Source organism: Nerophis ophidion, linkage group LG05 (genome assembly GCF_033978795.1).
Source record: "Nerophis ophidion isolate RoL-2023_Sa linkage group LG05, RoL_Noph_v1.0, whole genome shotgun sequence".
NCBI lineage: Eukaryota > Metazoa > Chordata > Actinopteri > Syngnathiformes > Syngnathidae > Nerophis > Nerophis ophidion.
In genome coordinates, this window is record NC_084615.1 from 37,917,668 (window position 1) to 37,931,818 (window position 14,151).

At 40.3% G+C, this 14,151-nt stretch overlaps 1 protein-coding gene across 1 annotated transcript; it reads left to right on the top strand.

The window, feature by feature from the left end:
• The first annotated feature begins 1,954 nt into the window (after nt 1-1,954).
• Nucleotides 1,955-14,051, top strand: znf512 (zinc finger protein 512). Its single transcript, XM_061902159.1, has 10 exons — nt 1,955-2,027; nt 2,113-2,237; nt 3,889-3,975; nt 4,051-4,149; nt 4,339-4,512; nt 4,584-4,772; nt 4,837-4,938; nt 5,045-5,107; nt 12,533-12,631; nt 12,776-14,051. The coding sequence occupies exons 1-10, from the start codon at nt 1,955-1,957 to the stop codon at nt 12,935-12,937; spliced, it is 1,173 nt and encodes a 390-aa protein (XP_061758143.1). The 3' UTR covers nt 12,938-14,051.
• The last annotated feature ends 100 nt before the right edge of the window (nt 14,052-14,151 follow it).

The following is a 14,151-nucleotide window of genomic DNA, read 5'->3' on the forward strand; positions in this document are numbered from 1 at the left end:
AGTTCAACATAACTGTTTTTCAAGCATGAAGGATAGTGCTGAAAAGAAGGGATGATATTTACTGAAAAAATAAAATAAATAATCAAAACCATAAGTGACTGAGCGTGTCGGAAAAACATGGCAAAGCAAATTGGGCTCGTATTATTGCTAGTCAGTCTGCACCATTCTGAAGCAAGGAACGCCAGCAAATTTTGTTAAAATAATATCTAGACGGTGGACATTTATCCATGAAATAATGGAAGATCCGCTGATGGTGTGTTTGACGCAGAAGCAGCTGGAAGGAGATACCCTTTAAGTCCATTCTCCAAGAGGAATACTCTACACTATTATTACGTTACTTCCAAAAAATAATTAAGTTGTTAGAAGTACATTATACTGTATTGTTTTTATTAGGGCTGTGAATCTTTGGATGTCCCACGATTCGATTCAATATCGATTCTTGGGTTCACGATTCGATAACATATCGTTTTTTTCGATTCGATTTGATTCTCGATTCAAAAACGATTTTTTTCCCGATTTAAAAGGATTCTGTATTCATTCAATACATAGGATTTCAGCAGGATCTACCCCAGTCTGCTGACATGCAAGCAGAGTAGTAGATTTTTGTAAAAAGCTTTTATAATTGTAAAGGACAATGTTTTATCAACTGATTGCAATAATTTAAATTTGTTTTAACTATTAAACGAACCAAAAATATGACTTATTTTATCTTTTTGAAAATATTGGACACTGTGTTGTCAAGCTTATGAGATGCGATGCAAGTGTAAGCCACTGTGACACTTTTTTTTTATTTTTATAAATGTCTAATGATAATGTCAATGAGGGATTTTTAATCACTGCTATGCTGAAATTATAACTAATGTTGATACTGTTGTTGATAATATTCATTTTTGTTTCACTACTTTTGGTTTGTTCTGTGTCGTGTTTGTGTCTCCTCTCAATTGCTCTGTTTATTGCAGTTCTGAGTGTTGCTCGGTCAGGTTTGGTTTTGGAATTGGATTGCATTGCTATGGTATTGCTGTGTAGTGGAAAAAAATCGATTTAAAAAAAAAAATTTAAATCGATTCTGAATCGCACAACATAAACGATTCGATTCGTTTTCGAATCGATTTTTTGCCACACCCCTAGTTTTTATACAATATTTCTAATGTGAAAGTTTTTTTTTCTTTTTAAAAGACAAGTTCCAAGGATGTTTTGGAAGGGCCAACCACCGGTTAAATGGATTTTAACTAGAGAAAGTGTTTTGAGTTAATCGTGTGCTTTTTGAGGTCAGATTTACAATGAGCTGGCAAGTGTAGTTACTACGGTGTATATGAAAATAGAGAAGTATAAAAGGAAACTAGCACGTGTAGTTTGCTCTTTGTTGAAATTAATTTGAAATCCAACCAATTGTAAGGGTTGGACAGATTGTTTGAGTTTTAAGAATCCAGTGTTTCGAGTTGTGTTTCTATCAGGTCCAACAACCTTCAAAGTGTCTCCATACGCTCAGTCAATGATCCAACCAGTAGCTACCCAGTGATCTCATCAAGTGCTTTGACCAAAAGGTTGGAGGCACAGTCCATGACAATGCCAACTGCAAGACTACCTTCTAGATTAGTAGTGAGGGACAGCAGAAAGCCATCCCAATCTCAGGGCCGAGGCGCAAACGCCTGTACTCTGCGAGCAGGACAATCCGGTCAAGACCAGATGTGGATACCATGCAGGAGCCCTGATCAGGCCTTGATAGGGGATTGGGAAGGAGGTCAAGATACCTGGAGCGCAGGCGGGGATCTTGGAGGACCAGAACAGACTTGGGACTCCAAGAGTTATGAAGATGTATGGAGAAAAAAAAACAGAACGAATGTGTGGCATCCTGGTAAGTATTCCATTTCCTATCCTGGCTTGTAAAAGATGATGTTGATGTATGAGGCTGAGAGGAAATAACCAAAATATTGTTCTTGGACCAGAGGTTTCCATGGTTCAGTCTATTGAGGAACACAAGCCACCTACGATCTCCACCAAGAAAAAGCCTCCCACCTATGCTCCAGGTATCCAACATCTCCATTTTGGGGAAAAAAAAAGTGTTCCGATGCTGTTTTATTATATTACTCTTGAAATGTTCGACCCTCACAGGAAGCCGAGAAGAGGGCTGGCAGCTCCAGATTGTCGCCATAGGCCGAGTGACGTGTCCCAAATGTAGAAGTGTGAGCCGGAAGACTGTGAAGGGCTTGAAGAAGCACATTGAGAACTGCAAACTGGTCAACAATGATTCTTTTAACTACAAACCCTGTTTCCATATGAGTTGGGAAATTGTGTTAGATGTAAATATAAACGGAATACAATGATTTGCAAATCCTTTTCAACCCATATTCAGTTGAATATGCTACAAAGACAACATATTTGATGTTCAAACTGATAAACTTTTTTTTTTTTTTCAAATAATCATTAACTTTAGAATTTGATATCAGCAACACGTGACAAATAAGTTGAAAAAGGTGGCAATAAATACTGATAAAGTTGAGGAATGCTCATCAAACACTTATTTGGAACATCCCACAGGTGTGCAGGCTAATTGGGAACAGGTGGGTGCCATGATTGGGTATAAAAACAGCTTCCCAAAAAATGCTCAGTCTTTCACAAGAAAGGATGGGGGCAAGGTACACCCCTATGTCCACAACTGCGGGAGCAAATAGTCAAACAATTTAAGAACAACGTTTCTCAAAGTGCAATGGCAAGAAATTTAGGGATTTCAACATCTATTGCCCATAATATCATTAAACGGTTCAGAGAATCCGGAGAAATCACTCCACGTAAGCAGCATGGCTGGAAACCAACATTGAATGACCGTGACCTTCGATCCTTCAGACGTCACTGTATCAAAAACTGACATCAATCTCTAGAGGATATCACCACGTGGGCTCAGGAACACTTCAGAAAACCACTGTCACTAAATACAGTTCTTCGCTACATCTGTAAGTGCAAGTTAAAGCTCTACTATGCAAAGCAAAAGCCATTTATCAACAACATCCAGAAACGCCACCAGCTTCTCTGGGCCCGAGATCATCTAAGATGGACTGATGCAAAGTGGAAAAGTGTTCTGTGGTCTGACGAGTCCACATTTCAAATAGTTTTTGGAAATATTCGACATTGTGTCATCCGGACCAAAAGGGAAGTGAACCATCCAGACTGTTATCGACGCAAAGTTCAAAAGCCAGCATCTGTGATAGTATTGGGGTGCATTTACACATCACCATTAATGCTGAAAGGTACATACAGGTTTTGGAACAACATATACTGCCATCTAAGCGCCGTCTTTTTCATGGACGCCCCTGCTTATTTCAGCAAGACAATGCCAAGCCACATTCAGCACGTGTTACAACAGTGTGGCTTTGTAAAAAAAGAGTGCCGGTACTTTCCTGGCCCGCCTGCAGTCTAGACCTGTCTCCCATCGAAAATGTGTGGCACATTATGAAGCATAAAATATGACAGCGTAGACCCCGGAGTGTTGAACGACTGAAGCTCTACATAAAACAAGAATGGGAAAGAATTCCACTTTCGAAGCTTCAACAATTAGTTTCTTCAGTTTCCAAACGTTTATTGAGTGTTGTTAAAAGAAAAGGTGATGTAACACAGTGGTGAACATGCCCTTTCCCAACTACTTTGGCACGTGTTGCAGCCATGAAATTCTAAGTTAATTATTTGCAAAAAATAAATAATGTTTATGAGTTTGAACATCAAATATCTTGTCTTTGTAGTGCATTCAACTGAATATGGGTTGAAAGGGATTTGCAAATCATTGTATTCCGTTTATATTTACATCTAACACAATTTCCCAACTCATATGGAAACACAGTTTGTACAAGTTCGGTAGGAAGATCTTGACAATTGACTTGCATGTGTTGTGTGCAGCAACCTTTCACGTGCCCGCACTGCGGGAAGAAGCTGATGTCCTCCACGGGGATGAAGTATCACATCATGGCTGACCACAGCTTCCTGGTGAGCGCTGCGAGGGGTGAAGAATGTCTGTGGTAATTTTTGCATATTGTTGATGTGTTTTCAAACTGTCGATAGCCATCAGCAGATGACATTAAGGACCTGGATGACCGCACTATTAAAGACAAGCTGCGTAAAATCCTGAAGAAGTTGGGCAAGTTGAGGTGCTCCAAAGAGGTGACCTGATGCTACATTCCAGATTGCTGGGATGTAGGAAATACAAAGTCTGATTCATAGCGCTCCACTCAAACGTAAACATAAAACATGGCTGACTACCATGATAAGCTTAGTTGTCAAAAAGGATAAATGCATGACAATCACTTTCTACCAGTTTCCAGCAATGCAGCATGAGCGACATGTTTTCAGGGCTGCAGGGCGGCTTTCACCAGCATTATGGGATATATGTACCACATGAAGAAGTGCGGCAAGCAGGAGGCGGAGCTGGAGATGCTGCTGCTCAGTTGCTCCCACTGTGGGAAAACTTACAAGTCCAAATCGGACCTGGAGTACCACCTCAAGTCTGAGCACGCCCCAGTGAGTGCACTGCACTTTTCTGCTCCGGCGGCTAGCATCTCAAGCAGAAGGTTGTTCCTGTCATGCAGACTGCTGAGAACAACGAGGAAGACGAGGTGCTGATGGTCCGAAAGGAAGCAGACCCGGAGAGGATGCCCAGCGGCAGATCACAGCGGGCTTCTGCACTGGTGGCCAACTTTCACCTGGCGGAGATCGCCAGCAATGAGCCGCACAAAGATTGGCCCAAGAGGAAATTTCAGTCAGACTTGGTGCCTGACGACAAAAAGGCAAGACTTTAATCAATCACCCATAAGGCATCCAAGTGACTGCTCTCACCTCATGTCCCCACAGTTAAAATACTTTCGACCCAGCCTGCCCGCGTTTAGCCAGGAAGTGCTGAAGAAGTGGAAGGACGAGTTGAAGCTGCACAGGATGGTCCAATGTCCCAACCAGGTTGGACGCCAGCACACTTCCTTTAAACAACGGCCATCCTTTATTTCTATCCCTGGTGAAGCCAAAGGAATGTTCCATCTGTGTCAGTGTGTCCTCTGTGTTTCAGGGCTGTGGCTGCACCTACACCAGCGTGTCAGGACTAAAGGCTCATCTGGGACTGTGCCCAATGGTACGTCACTTGTATCAACCTAATAGATATATACAGTGGAACCTGCTAAGTCAGTCCAGCTGATGTCGCCAAGATCCATCCCACTACGTTATTATTAGGGGTGTCCTAATACAACTTTTTCACTTTCAATACTATACCAATATTGGAGCCTTGAGACCTGGCCGATAATAATCTGATATGATGTCAGCACAAACAATAGCACATATTTTTATTATTTTGTAGTGTTTAATGATACAAAATGCTTGATCAAATGAATGGTAGGTAAAAAACATACATACCCCTTTATTAACTGGAGACTTACATCACATAAATTGAAGTGTTTTGGTTGTTGTTTTTGGTGACACCTAGTGGTCACAATATTTCATTAAGTTAAACTCATGAAGCAATAATTTGAGCTATACAGACACGTTAGTGACTGGATACGTTCTAATACGCTTCTGCCTTTGAGACTTTGTACAGTATGTAAAAGTAACGTGCAACAATAATTATTTGATAATTTTTTATATTGACAAATGTGCTGTTTTAGACCACAATATTGTTCAGTTAAGGATACTTATTACTAGGGGTGTGAGGAAAAAATTGATTCGAATACGAATCGAATCGAATACGTTGTGCGATTCAGAATCGATTCTCATTTTTAAAAAACGTTTTTTTTTTTTTGTTTTTTTTAACAATCCAACAAACCACTACACAGCAATACCATACCAATGCAATCCAATTCCAAAACCAAACCTGACCCAGCAAAACTCAGAACTGCAATAAACAGAGCAATTGAGGAGACAAAAACACGACACAGAACAAACCAAAAGTAATGAAACAAAAATTAATATTATCAACAACAGTATCAATATTAGTTATAATTTCAGCATAGCAGTGATTAAAAATCCCTCATTGACATTATCATTAGACATTTATAAAAATAAAAAAAAAGAACAATGGTGTCACAGTGGCTTACACTGGCATCGCATCTCATAAGCTTGACAACACACTGTGTCCAATATTTTCACAAAGATAAAATAAGTCATATTTTTGGTTCGTTTAATAGTTAAACGAACCAAAAATAGTTAAACGAAATAGGGCGGCATAGCTCGGTTAGTAAAGTGGCCGTGCCAGTAACTTGAGGGTTGCAGGTTTGATTCCCTCTTCTGCCATCCTAGTCACTGCCGTTGTGTCCTTGGGCAAGACACTTTACCCACCTGCTCCCAGTGCCACCCACACTGGTTTAAAATGTAACTTAGATATTGGGTTTCACTCTGTAATGCGCTTTGAGTCACTAGAGAAAAGCACTATATAAATATAATTCACTTAAAACAAATTTACATTATTGCAATCAGTTGATAAAACATTGTCCTTTACAATTATAAAAGCTTTTTTTTTTTAATCTACTACTTTGCTTGCATGTCAGCAGACTGGGGTAGATCCTGCTGAAATCCTAAGTATTTAATGAATATAGAATCGTTTTGAATCGGCAAAATATTGTTTTTTAATCGAGAATCGAATCGATATATTATCAAATCGTGACCCCAAGAATCGATATTGAATCGAATCGTGGGACACCCAGAGATTCACAGCCCTACTTATTACTATTCCCAGCGTAGGTGCTGTTGTGTGCTTAGCTGTTGTGTAGCTGCTAGCTCCTAAAGTATCCTACAGCCTACCATATAGCCTACTAGTCATTTACCTTTTGCAAATGACTGGACTAAAATAAATGAAAAAACTACTGGGAGCCTGATTTACTAAGATCCAAATACCATGCGCACGACAGCATGTGCAAAAAATTAAATAGCGTGTACTATGAGTGGGCTTGTTGCGTGTGATCTACTAACACTGCTTGTGCAATTGAACAGTGAAGCAGACCGCCTTATTTAAATTAAGATTTTGCAGCATACAGGGCTTTTAGCATGGAGACTATAATTTTCTGCACATTTATGTTATCATGCTCCTACCTGTGTGCGATGTGTTAAACCAGCAGCACACATACAGGTGCTGTTCATTTTATTAGAATATCATGAAAAAGTTGATTTATTTCAGTAATTATATTCAGAACGTGAAACTTACATATTATATCAATTCATTACACACATAGTGATATATTTGAAATGTTTATTTCTTGAAATTTTGATGATTAGTACTGACAATTACTGAAAATCCCAAATTCAGCATCTCAGAAAATTAGAATATTAGTTGCGACTAGTACCAAAAAATATTTTTTTAGAAATGTGGGCCAACTGAAAAGTATGAACATGGAAAGTTTCAGCATGTACGGCAATCAATACTTAGTTGCAGCTCCTTTTGCCTGAATTGCTGCAGCAATACGGCGTGGCATGGAGTCGACCAGTCTGTTGCACTCCTCAGGTGTTATGAGAGCCCAGGTTGCTTTAATAGTGGCCTTCAGCTCTTCAGCATTGTTGGGTCTGGCATCTCGCATCTTCCGGTTTTCTATGGGGTTAAGGTCAGGTGAGTTTGAAGGCCAATCCAGAACAGGGATACCATGGTCCTTAAACCAGGTACTGGTAGATTTGGCACTGTGTGCAGGTGCCAAGTCATGTTGGAAAATGAAATCTTCACCTCCATAAAATTGGTCCACGGCAGGCAGCATAAAGTGTTCTAAAACTTTCTGGTAGACTGCTGCATTGACCCTAGACCTCAGGAAACACAGTGGACCAACACCAGCAGATGACATGGCACCCCAGACCATTACCGATTGTGGAAATTTGACACTGGACTTCAGGCAACGTGGATTCTCTGCCTCTCTTGTCTTCATCCAGACTCTCGGACCTTGATTTCCAAAGGAGATACAAAATTTACTTTCATCTGAAAACATAACTTTGGACCACTCAGCAGCAGTCCAGTCCTTTTTGTCTTGAGCCCAGGCGAGACGCTTTTGACGTTGTCTCTTATTCAAGAGTGGCTTTACACAAGGAATGCGACAGCTGAACCCCATATCTTGCATACGTCGGTGCGTGGTGGTTCTTGAAACACTGACTCCAGCTGCAGTCCACACTTTGTGGATCTCCCCCACATTTTTGAATCGGTTTTGTTTGACAATCCTCTCCAGGGCGCGGTTATCCCTCTTGCTTGTACACTTTTTTCTACCAAATCTTTGTCTTCCCTTCGCCTCTCTATTAATGTGCTTGGACACAGAGGTCTGGGAACATCCAACCTCTTTGGCAATGACCTTTTGTGTCTTGCCCTCCTTCTTTAAAGTATCAATGGTCATCTTTTGGACATTTGTCAAGTCAGCAGTCTTCCCCATGATTGTGTGTCATACAGAATCAAAACGAGAGACCATTTAAAGGCTTTTCCGGGCATTTTGAGTTAGTTAGCTAATTAAGAGTGTGGCACCAGGTGTCTTCAATATCTGACCTTTTCACCATATTCAAATTTTCTGAGATGTTGAATTTAGGGTTTTGATTGGTTGTCAGCTATAATCATCTCCTTTTTGGCAAAAAAACTCTTGAAATATATCAGTCTGTTTGGAATGAATGTATACATTTTACAAATTTGACTTTCTAAATGGAATTAATGAAATAAATAAACTTTTTCATGATATTCTAATAATATGACCAGCACCTGTATATAATTTGTAACACCTTTTTTGAATCGCAATCTAGACAACAGAAACATATGCACGCTTGACACTTACCTCTGTTTGCGAGACATTTGGATTGCTTCATCAGCGCATTTGTGCTTCTGGAATGACACAGATACAAAAAGATGCACAATGAAAGACATACTTTCTTGTAGGAGGTATATTATAGGTTCCTGAATTTAAAGAACGTCAGCAGACACCAAAACGCATCAATTTGTTTTAATCAGCCTCTTAAGTCATGCAGCAGCTATAAAGATTAAACAATTATGTTGCTTGATAGACGATGTGTCTGATATTCTTTTATTTCTGACCTTCCAAAATGTTGACACACAAACATGCGACGAAGGATTCTTCTCTGTCAGTGCAGCGCAAGCACCGATCCTGTAGGGAACTGTCAGTTTGCACGTCCTTCTGACACGTGTTAAATAAAACGCTAAATCGTGCTCGCAAACTTGTGATGAGTGTCGATAAATCTTTTTGTGTGTGCTAAATAATGATATTTGCATTTTATCCTCCCAGTACAGTGGACGTTTTGAAGATCAGCATACAGTATACTTTGCATATTAATGAAGACAGACGCAAAATGGATTGCAGGCCTTATTCTGCTCACTTCACAGACACAATCTACTTTGCACACGTTTAGTAGATAAGCTTTGCGTCTGCTGTCAGGTTTGCACGTGTTTTAGTACACGCAAACCTATAGCAAATCAGGCCCTTAGTTTGCTTATTGAAGAAAATATAGATGTTAAGTGCCGTCTGGCTTTGCACAAGTATACGCTGCAGGGCTGATTGTATTGTGCTTATATTGGTGATTTTTGATCAGTGGTTCTTAACCTGGGTTCAATCGAACCCTAAGGGTTCGGTGAGTCGGGCTCAGGGGTTCGGCGGATGTCAAAACACACCCGACTCATCGTGTAAATAAAAACTTCTCCCTATCCGCGTATTAAGGATATGGAAACAACAGAAGTCAGACTGATTTGCAGGTGTGTAATTTGTTGTGAGTTTATGCACTGTGTTGGTTGTGTTGTTTGAACAAGGTGATGTTCATGCACGGTTCATTTTGTGCACAAGTAAAAAAAACATGGTAACACATATTCACCATTTATTAGTTGCTTAATTACATCCAAATAAGTAACATATTGGCTCTTAACTAGTCATTATTAAGTACTTATTAATGCCTTATTCTGCATGAGCTTATTATAACCCTGACCCTCTAAACCATACCCTAACCCGAACCCCGAACCTAACCAAATAACTCTAAATGAAGTCTTTGTTACTTAGAATATGTTTCCTTAGTGTCCAAAAAACTCTAAATTAAGTCTTTGTTACTACGTTACTTTGTTACACCCTATCCTAAAATGTTATCAAAAACATATAATAACTTTGTTTTGGCTTTTTTAAAAAAAGGAGGGTTCGGTGAATGCGGATATGAAACTGGTGGGGTTCGGTGCCTCCAACAAGGTTAAGAACCATTGTTTTAGCTGACAGCCGATATCATTTGACACTTGTTTTTTTGCCGTTATCTAACTAATATCCAATATCAATATCGGCTCTGGACATCCCTATTATTTACATTAACAGAACGTTGACAGCAAGTAGGTAGTCAACATGTTTTTTTTTTTCTTAAATAACAGGACAGTGCTGAGATTTTAATACATTTTAATATGTATTTCAATTTATTGTACCTTTATAAATTTAGTCTGGGGATGCACATAGTACCATTTAGTGGAATGACAATAAAATAACAATAACTGGCTGTATCTACTCATATGAAATATCTGGTTAGCGAGTGGACTGGTTTCATATTTATTGGAATGTATTAATATCTGTTTTATATCAAGTTTGCATTTTGAACGCACCTTAACAAGACAGCCATCTGTATTCTTTGTCTTGCTTCATGTTTAATGACAGTAAAGCTTTCTATTCTATTCAATTTTATTGTCGTCAAATCGGCGTAAAACAGCAAATTAAAAGTGGTGTAGTTACACGGCATTCAAATTTTAAGTTAAAGTCCCAACGATAGTCACACACATTAGGTGTGGTGAAATTATCCATTGTCCTTGACCCATCCCCATGTTCACCTCCTGGGAGGTGAGGGGATCAGTGAGCAGCAGCAGTGGCCACGCTCGGGAATCATTTGGTGTTTTAACCCTCCAAAGGTTTTACTACTTACGTATAAAATACTACACGGTCTAGCTCCAGCCTATCTTGCCGATTGTATTGTACCGTATGTCCCGGCAAGAAATCTGCGTTCAAAAGACTCCGGCTTATTAGTGATTCCTAGAGCTCAAAAAAAGTCTGCGGGCTATAGAGCGTTTTCCGTGCGGGCTCCAGTACTCTGGAATGCCCTCCCGGTAACAGTTCGAGATACTACCTCAGTAGAAGCATTTAAGTCTCACCTTAAAACTCATCTGTATACTCTAGCCTTTAAATAGACCTCCTTTTTAGACCAGTTGATCTGCCGCTTCTTTTCTTTCTCCTATGTCCCCCCCTCCCTTGTGGAGGGGGTCCGGTCCGATGACCATGGATGAAGTACTGGCTGTCCAGAGTCGAGACCCAGGATGGACCGCTCGTCGGGACCCAGGATGGACCGCTCGCCTGTATCGGTTGGGGACATCTCTACGCTGCTGATCCGCTTGAGATGGTTTCCTGTGGACGGGACTCTCGCTGCTGTCTTGGAGCCACTATGGATTGAACTTTCACAGTATCATGTTAGACCCGCTCGACATCCATTGCTTTCGGTCCCCTAGAGGGGGGGGGGTTGCCCACATCTGAGGTCCTCTCCAAGGTTTCTCATAGTCAGCATTGTCACTGGCGTCCCACTGGATGTGAATTCTCCCTGCCCACTGGGTGTGAGTTTTCCTTGCCCTTTTGTGGGTTCTTCCGAGGATGTTGTAGTCGTAATGATTTGTGCAGTCCTTTGAGACATTTGTGATTTGGGGCTATATAAATAAACATTGATTGATTGATTGATTGAATTCCAACCCTTGATGCTGAGTGCCAAAGCAGTCCCATTTTTATAGTCTTTGGTATGACTCGGCTGGGGTTTGAACTCACGACCTTCCTGTCTCAGGGCAGACACTCTAACCACAAAGCCACTGAGCAGGGTGCACACATTTAGGTTAAAGTACCAATGGTTGTCACACACACACTAGGTGTGGCGAAATGTGTCCTCTGCATTTGACCCATCCCCTTGTTCACCCCCTGGGAGGTGAGGGGAGCAGTGGGCAGCAGCGGTGCCGGGCCCGGGAATCATTTGTGGTGATTTAACCCCCAATTCCAACCCTTGATGCTGAGTGCCAAGCAGGGAGGTAATGGGTCCCTTTTTTTATAGTCTTTGGTTTGACTCAGCCGGGGTTTGAACTCCCAACTCCCAACCTACCGATTTCAGGGTGGACACTATAACCACTAGGCCACTGATGATTTCATGTTCACTGCAAAATAAGCTTCAAACTAAGAGAATGGCAATATTACATAATATTCTACATCATTCTTTTTTTTCAATTGGTAGAAAGATTTGCACATGTATGAAACCATTACTGTGATTGGAGTCATGACGGCAGTGACTCGAGAGGATAGGGGTTCAAACCCAGTTTCTTCCATCCCAGTCACTTTAAATGTGCGAGCAAGAGTAAGTTTTGGTTTCGATTTTGTCTACGTACTGTATATAGATATCAGTTAGCCTGTAAAGGTGTGTCAATATAAATGAGGTCCACTGTAACAACCTACAGTAAACTCCAATTCTGATTTGAATTAGCAATCAATTGTACATACTGTGGGTACACACCTGCATATGGGAAACATGTGGATTATTGCCTGTGATTCCTCCCCAGGGTGACGTTGACGCGGGCAAGTACAAATGTCTGATCTGCAGCAAAGAGTTTAAATCAGAGAGCGGGGTGAAATACCACATCAACTCCACGCATTCACAGGTAACAGCAGGACTCTATACTGTTCACAGCCACCAGGGGGCATAACGTTGTAAAGTGTCTGGGGATTTTGATATCATATGCTGTGATGTGCCTGACATAATGTTGATTCTGTCGTAATAATTATTTACTGTTTCCCCTCATCAGGAATGGTTTGTGACAAACAAAAAAGCTTCAAAGAAGTTTGAGAAGTTCCTTAAAAGACAATCCACAGAGTCTTTCCAAAACACAGAGCAGCAAATAACGAATGCATGCCACCATCACTATGACCGTCACCTACGTTCTCATCATCATCATCAGTTCCATTAGAGGCAGACCTTCCGCAAAGATTACCACCGTGTCCTTCCACTGGCCGAAACCCACTCTGAGAAGCTTGTGCTGCATTACGCCCCTGTGAAACCTCCGCCCGGACCCTCATGGGTGGACATGGTCAGGATGGGAGAGCAGGCCCCCAATGAGATGGAGGACGATGCATAGAGAGGAGGGGAGAGAATGAAGGAAGACGGGAGGCAGGGACTGACTTAAAAAGTCCGACATGGTTATTCTGCTCTTGCTTTTTGCTGGTTAGCTTAGCAGATAGCTAACATGATATAATCCTTGATGAAAAAAGAGTCCCGAGCGTTTGTTGTGTAGTTCAGGCCTTTTTAGTGAAGGATCAATCGTATATTTTGTATAACTGTGAACAAAAACACAAACAAACATTTTACATTTAGCATATGTCTATATACAACATACATGTGTATATAGCTACCCAACCATCCATCCATTTTCTACAGCTTATTCCCTCAGCTGCAATCGGGTGGAACACCCTGGACAAGTCGCCACCTCACCGCAGGGCCAACACAGATAGACAGACAACATTCACACCCTAGGGCCAATTTAGCAGAGGTGGGTAGAGTAGCCAGAAATTGTACTCAAGTAAGAGTACTGTTACTTTCGAGATTTATTACTCAAGTAAAAGTAAGGAGTAGTCACCCAAATATTTACTTGAGTAAAAGTAAAAAGTATGTTGTGAAAAAACTACTCAAGTACTGAGTAACTGATGAGTAACCTGATTACGGCAAAAAATAATGCACAAAAATATAAAAATAGCAATGAGCAAATTCAGAGCCAGGAATATTTCTTAAGCAACTAAAACAATAATATATATTAAATAATAGTACATTAATATAAAATTTTAAAAAATGGCACATTGAGCCACAATAACTTAACAGCACCATAGCCTCAGTAGGCATTCATTGATTTGATTGATTGATTGATTGATTAAAACTTGTATTAGTAGATTGCACAGTACAGTACATATTCCGTACAATTGACCACTAAATGGTAACACCCCAATAAGTTTTTCAACGTTTATCAATTACTTAGTAAATGACCAAGTCGAGGTGATCTACCTCATATATACATATACATACACACACACATATCATTTATACACACACATATCATACATACACACACAAATCATATATATATATATATATATATATATATATATATATATATATATATATATATATATA

Coding starts and splice junctions, on each gene's coding strand:
- znf512 (XM_061902159.1), top strand. CDS start 1,955: ATGGTTCAGTCTATTGAGGAACACAAGCCACCTACGATCTCCACCAAG. Junction 4,150..4,338: donor AGTTGAGGTGCTCCAAAGAG/GTGACCTGATGC, acceptor ACATGTTTTCAG/GGCTGCAGGGCGGCTTTCAC. Junction 12,632..12,775: donor TCAACTCCACGCATTCACAG/GTAACAGCAGGA, acceptor TCCCCTCATCAG/GAATGGTTTGTGACAAACAA.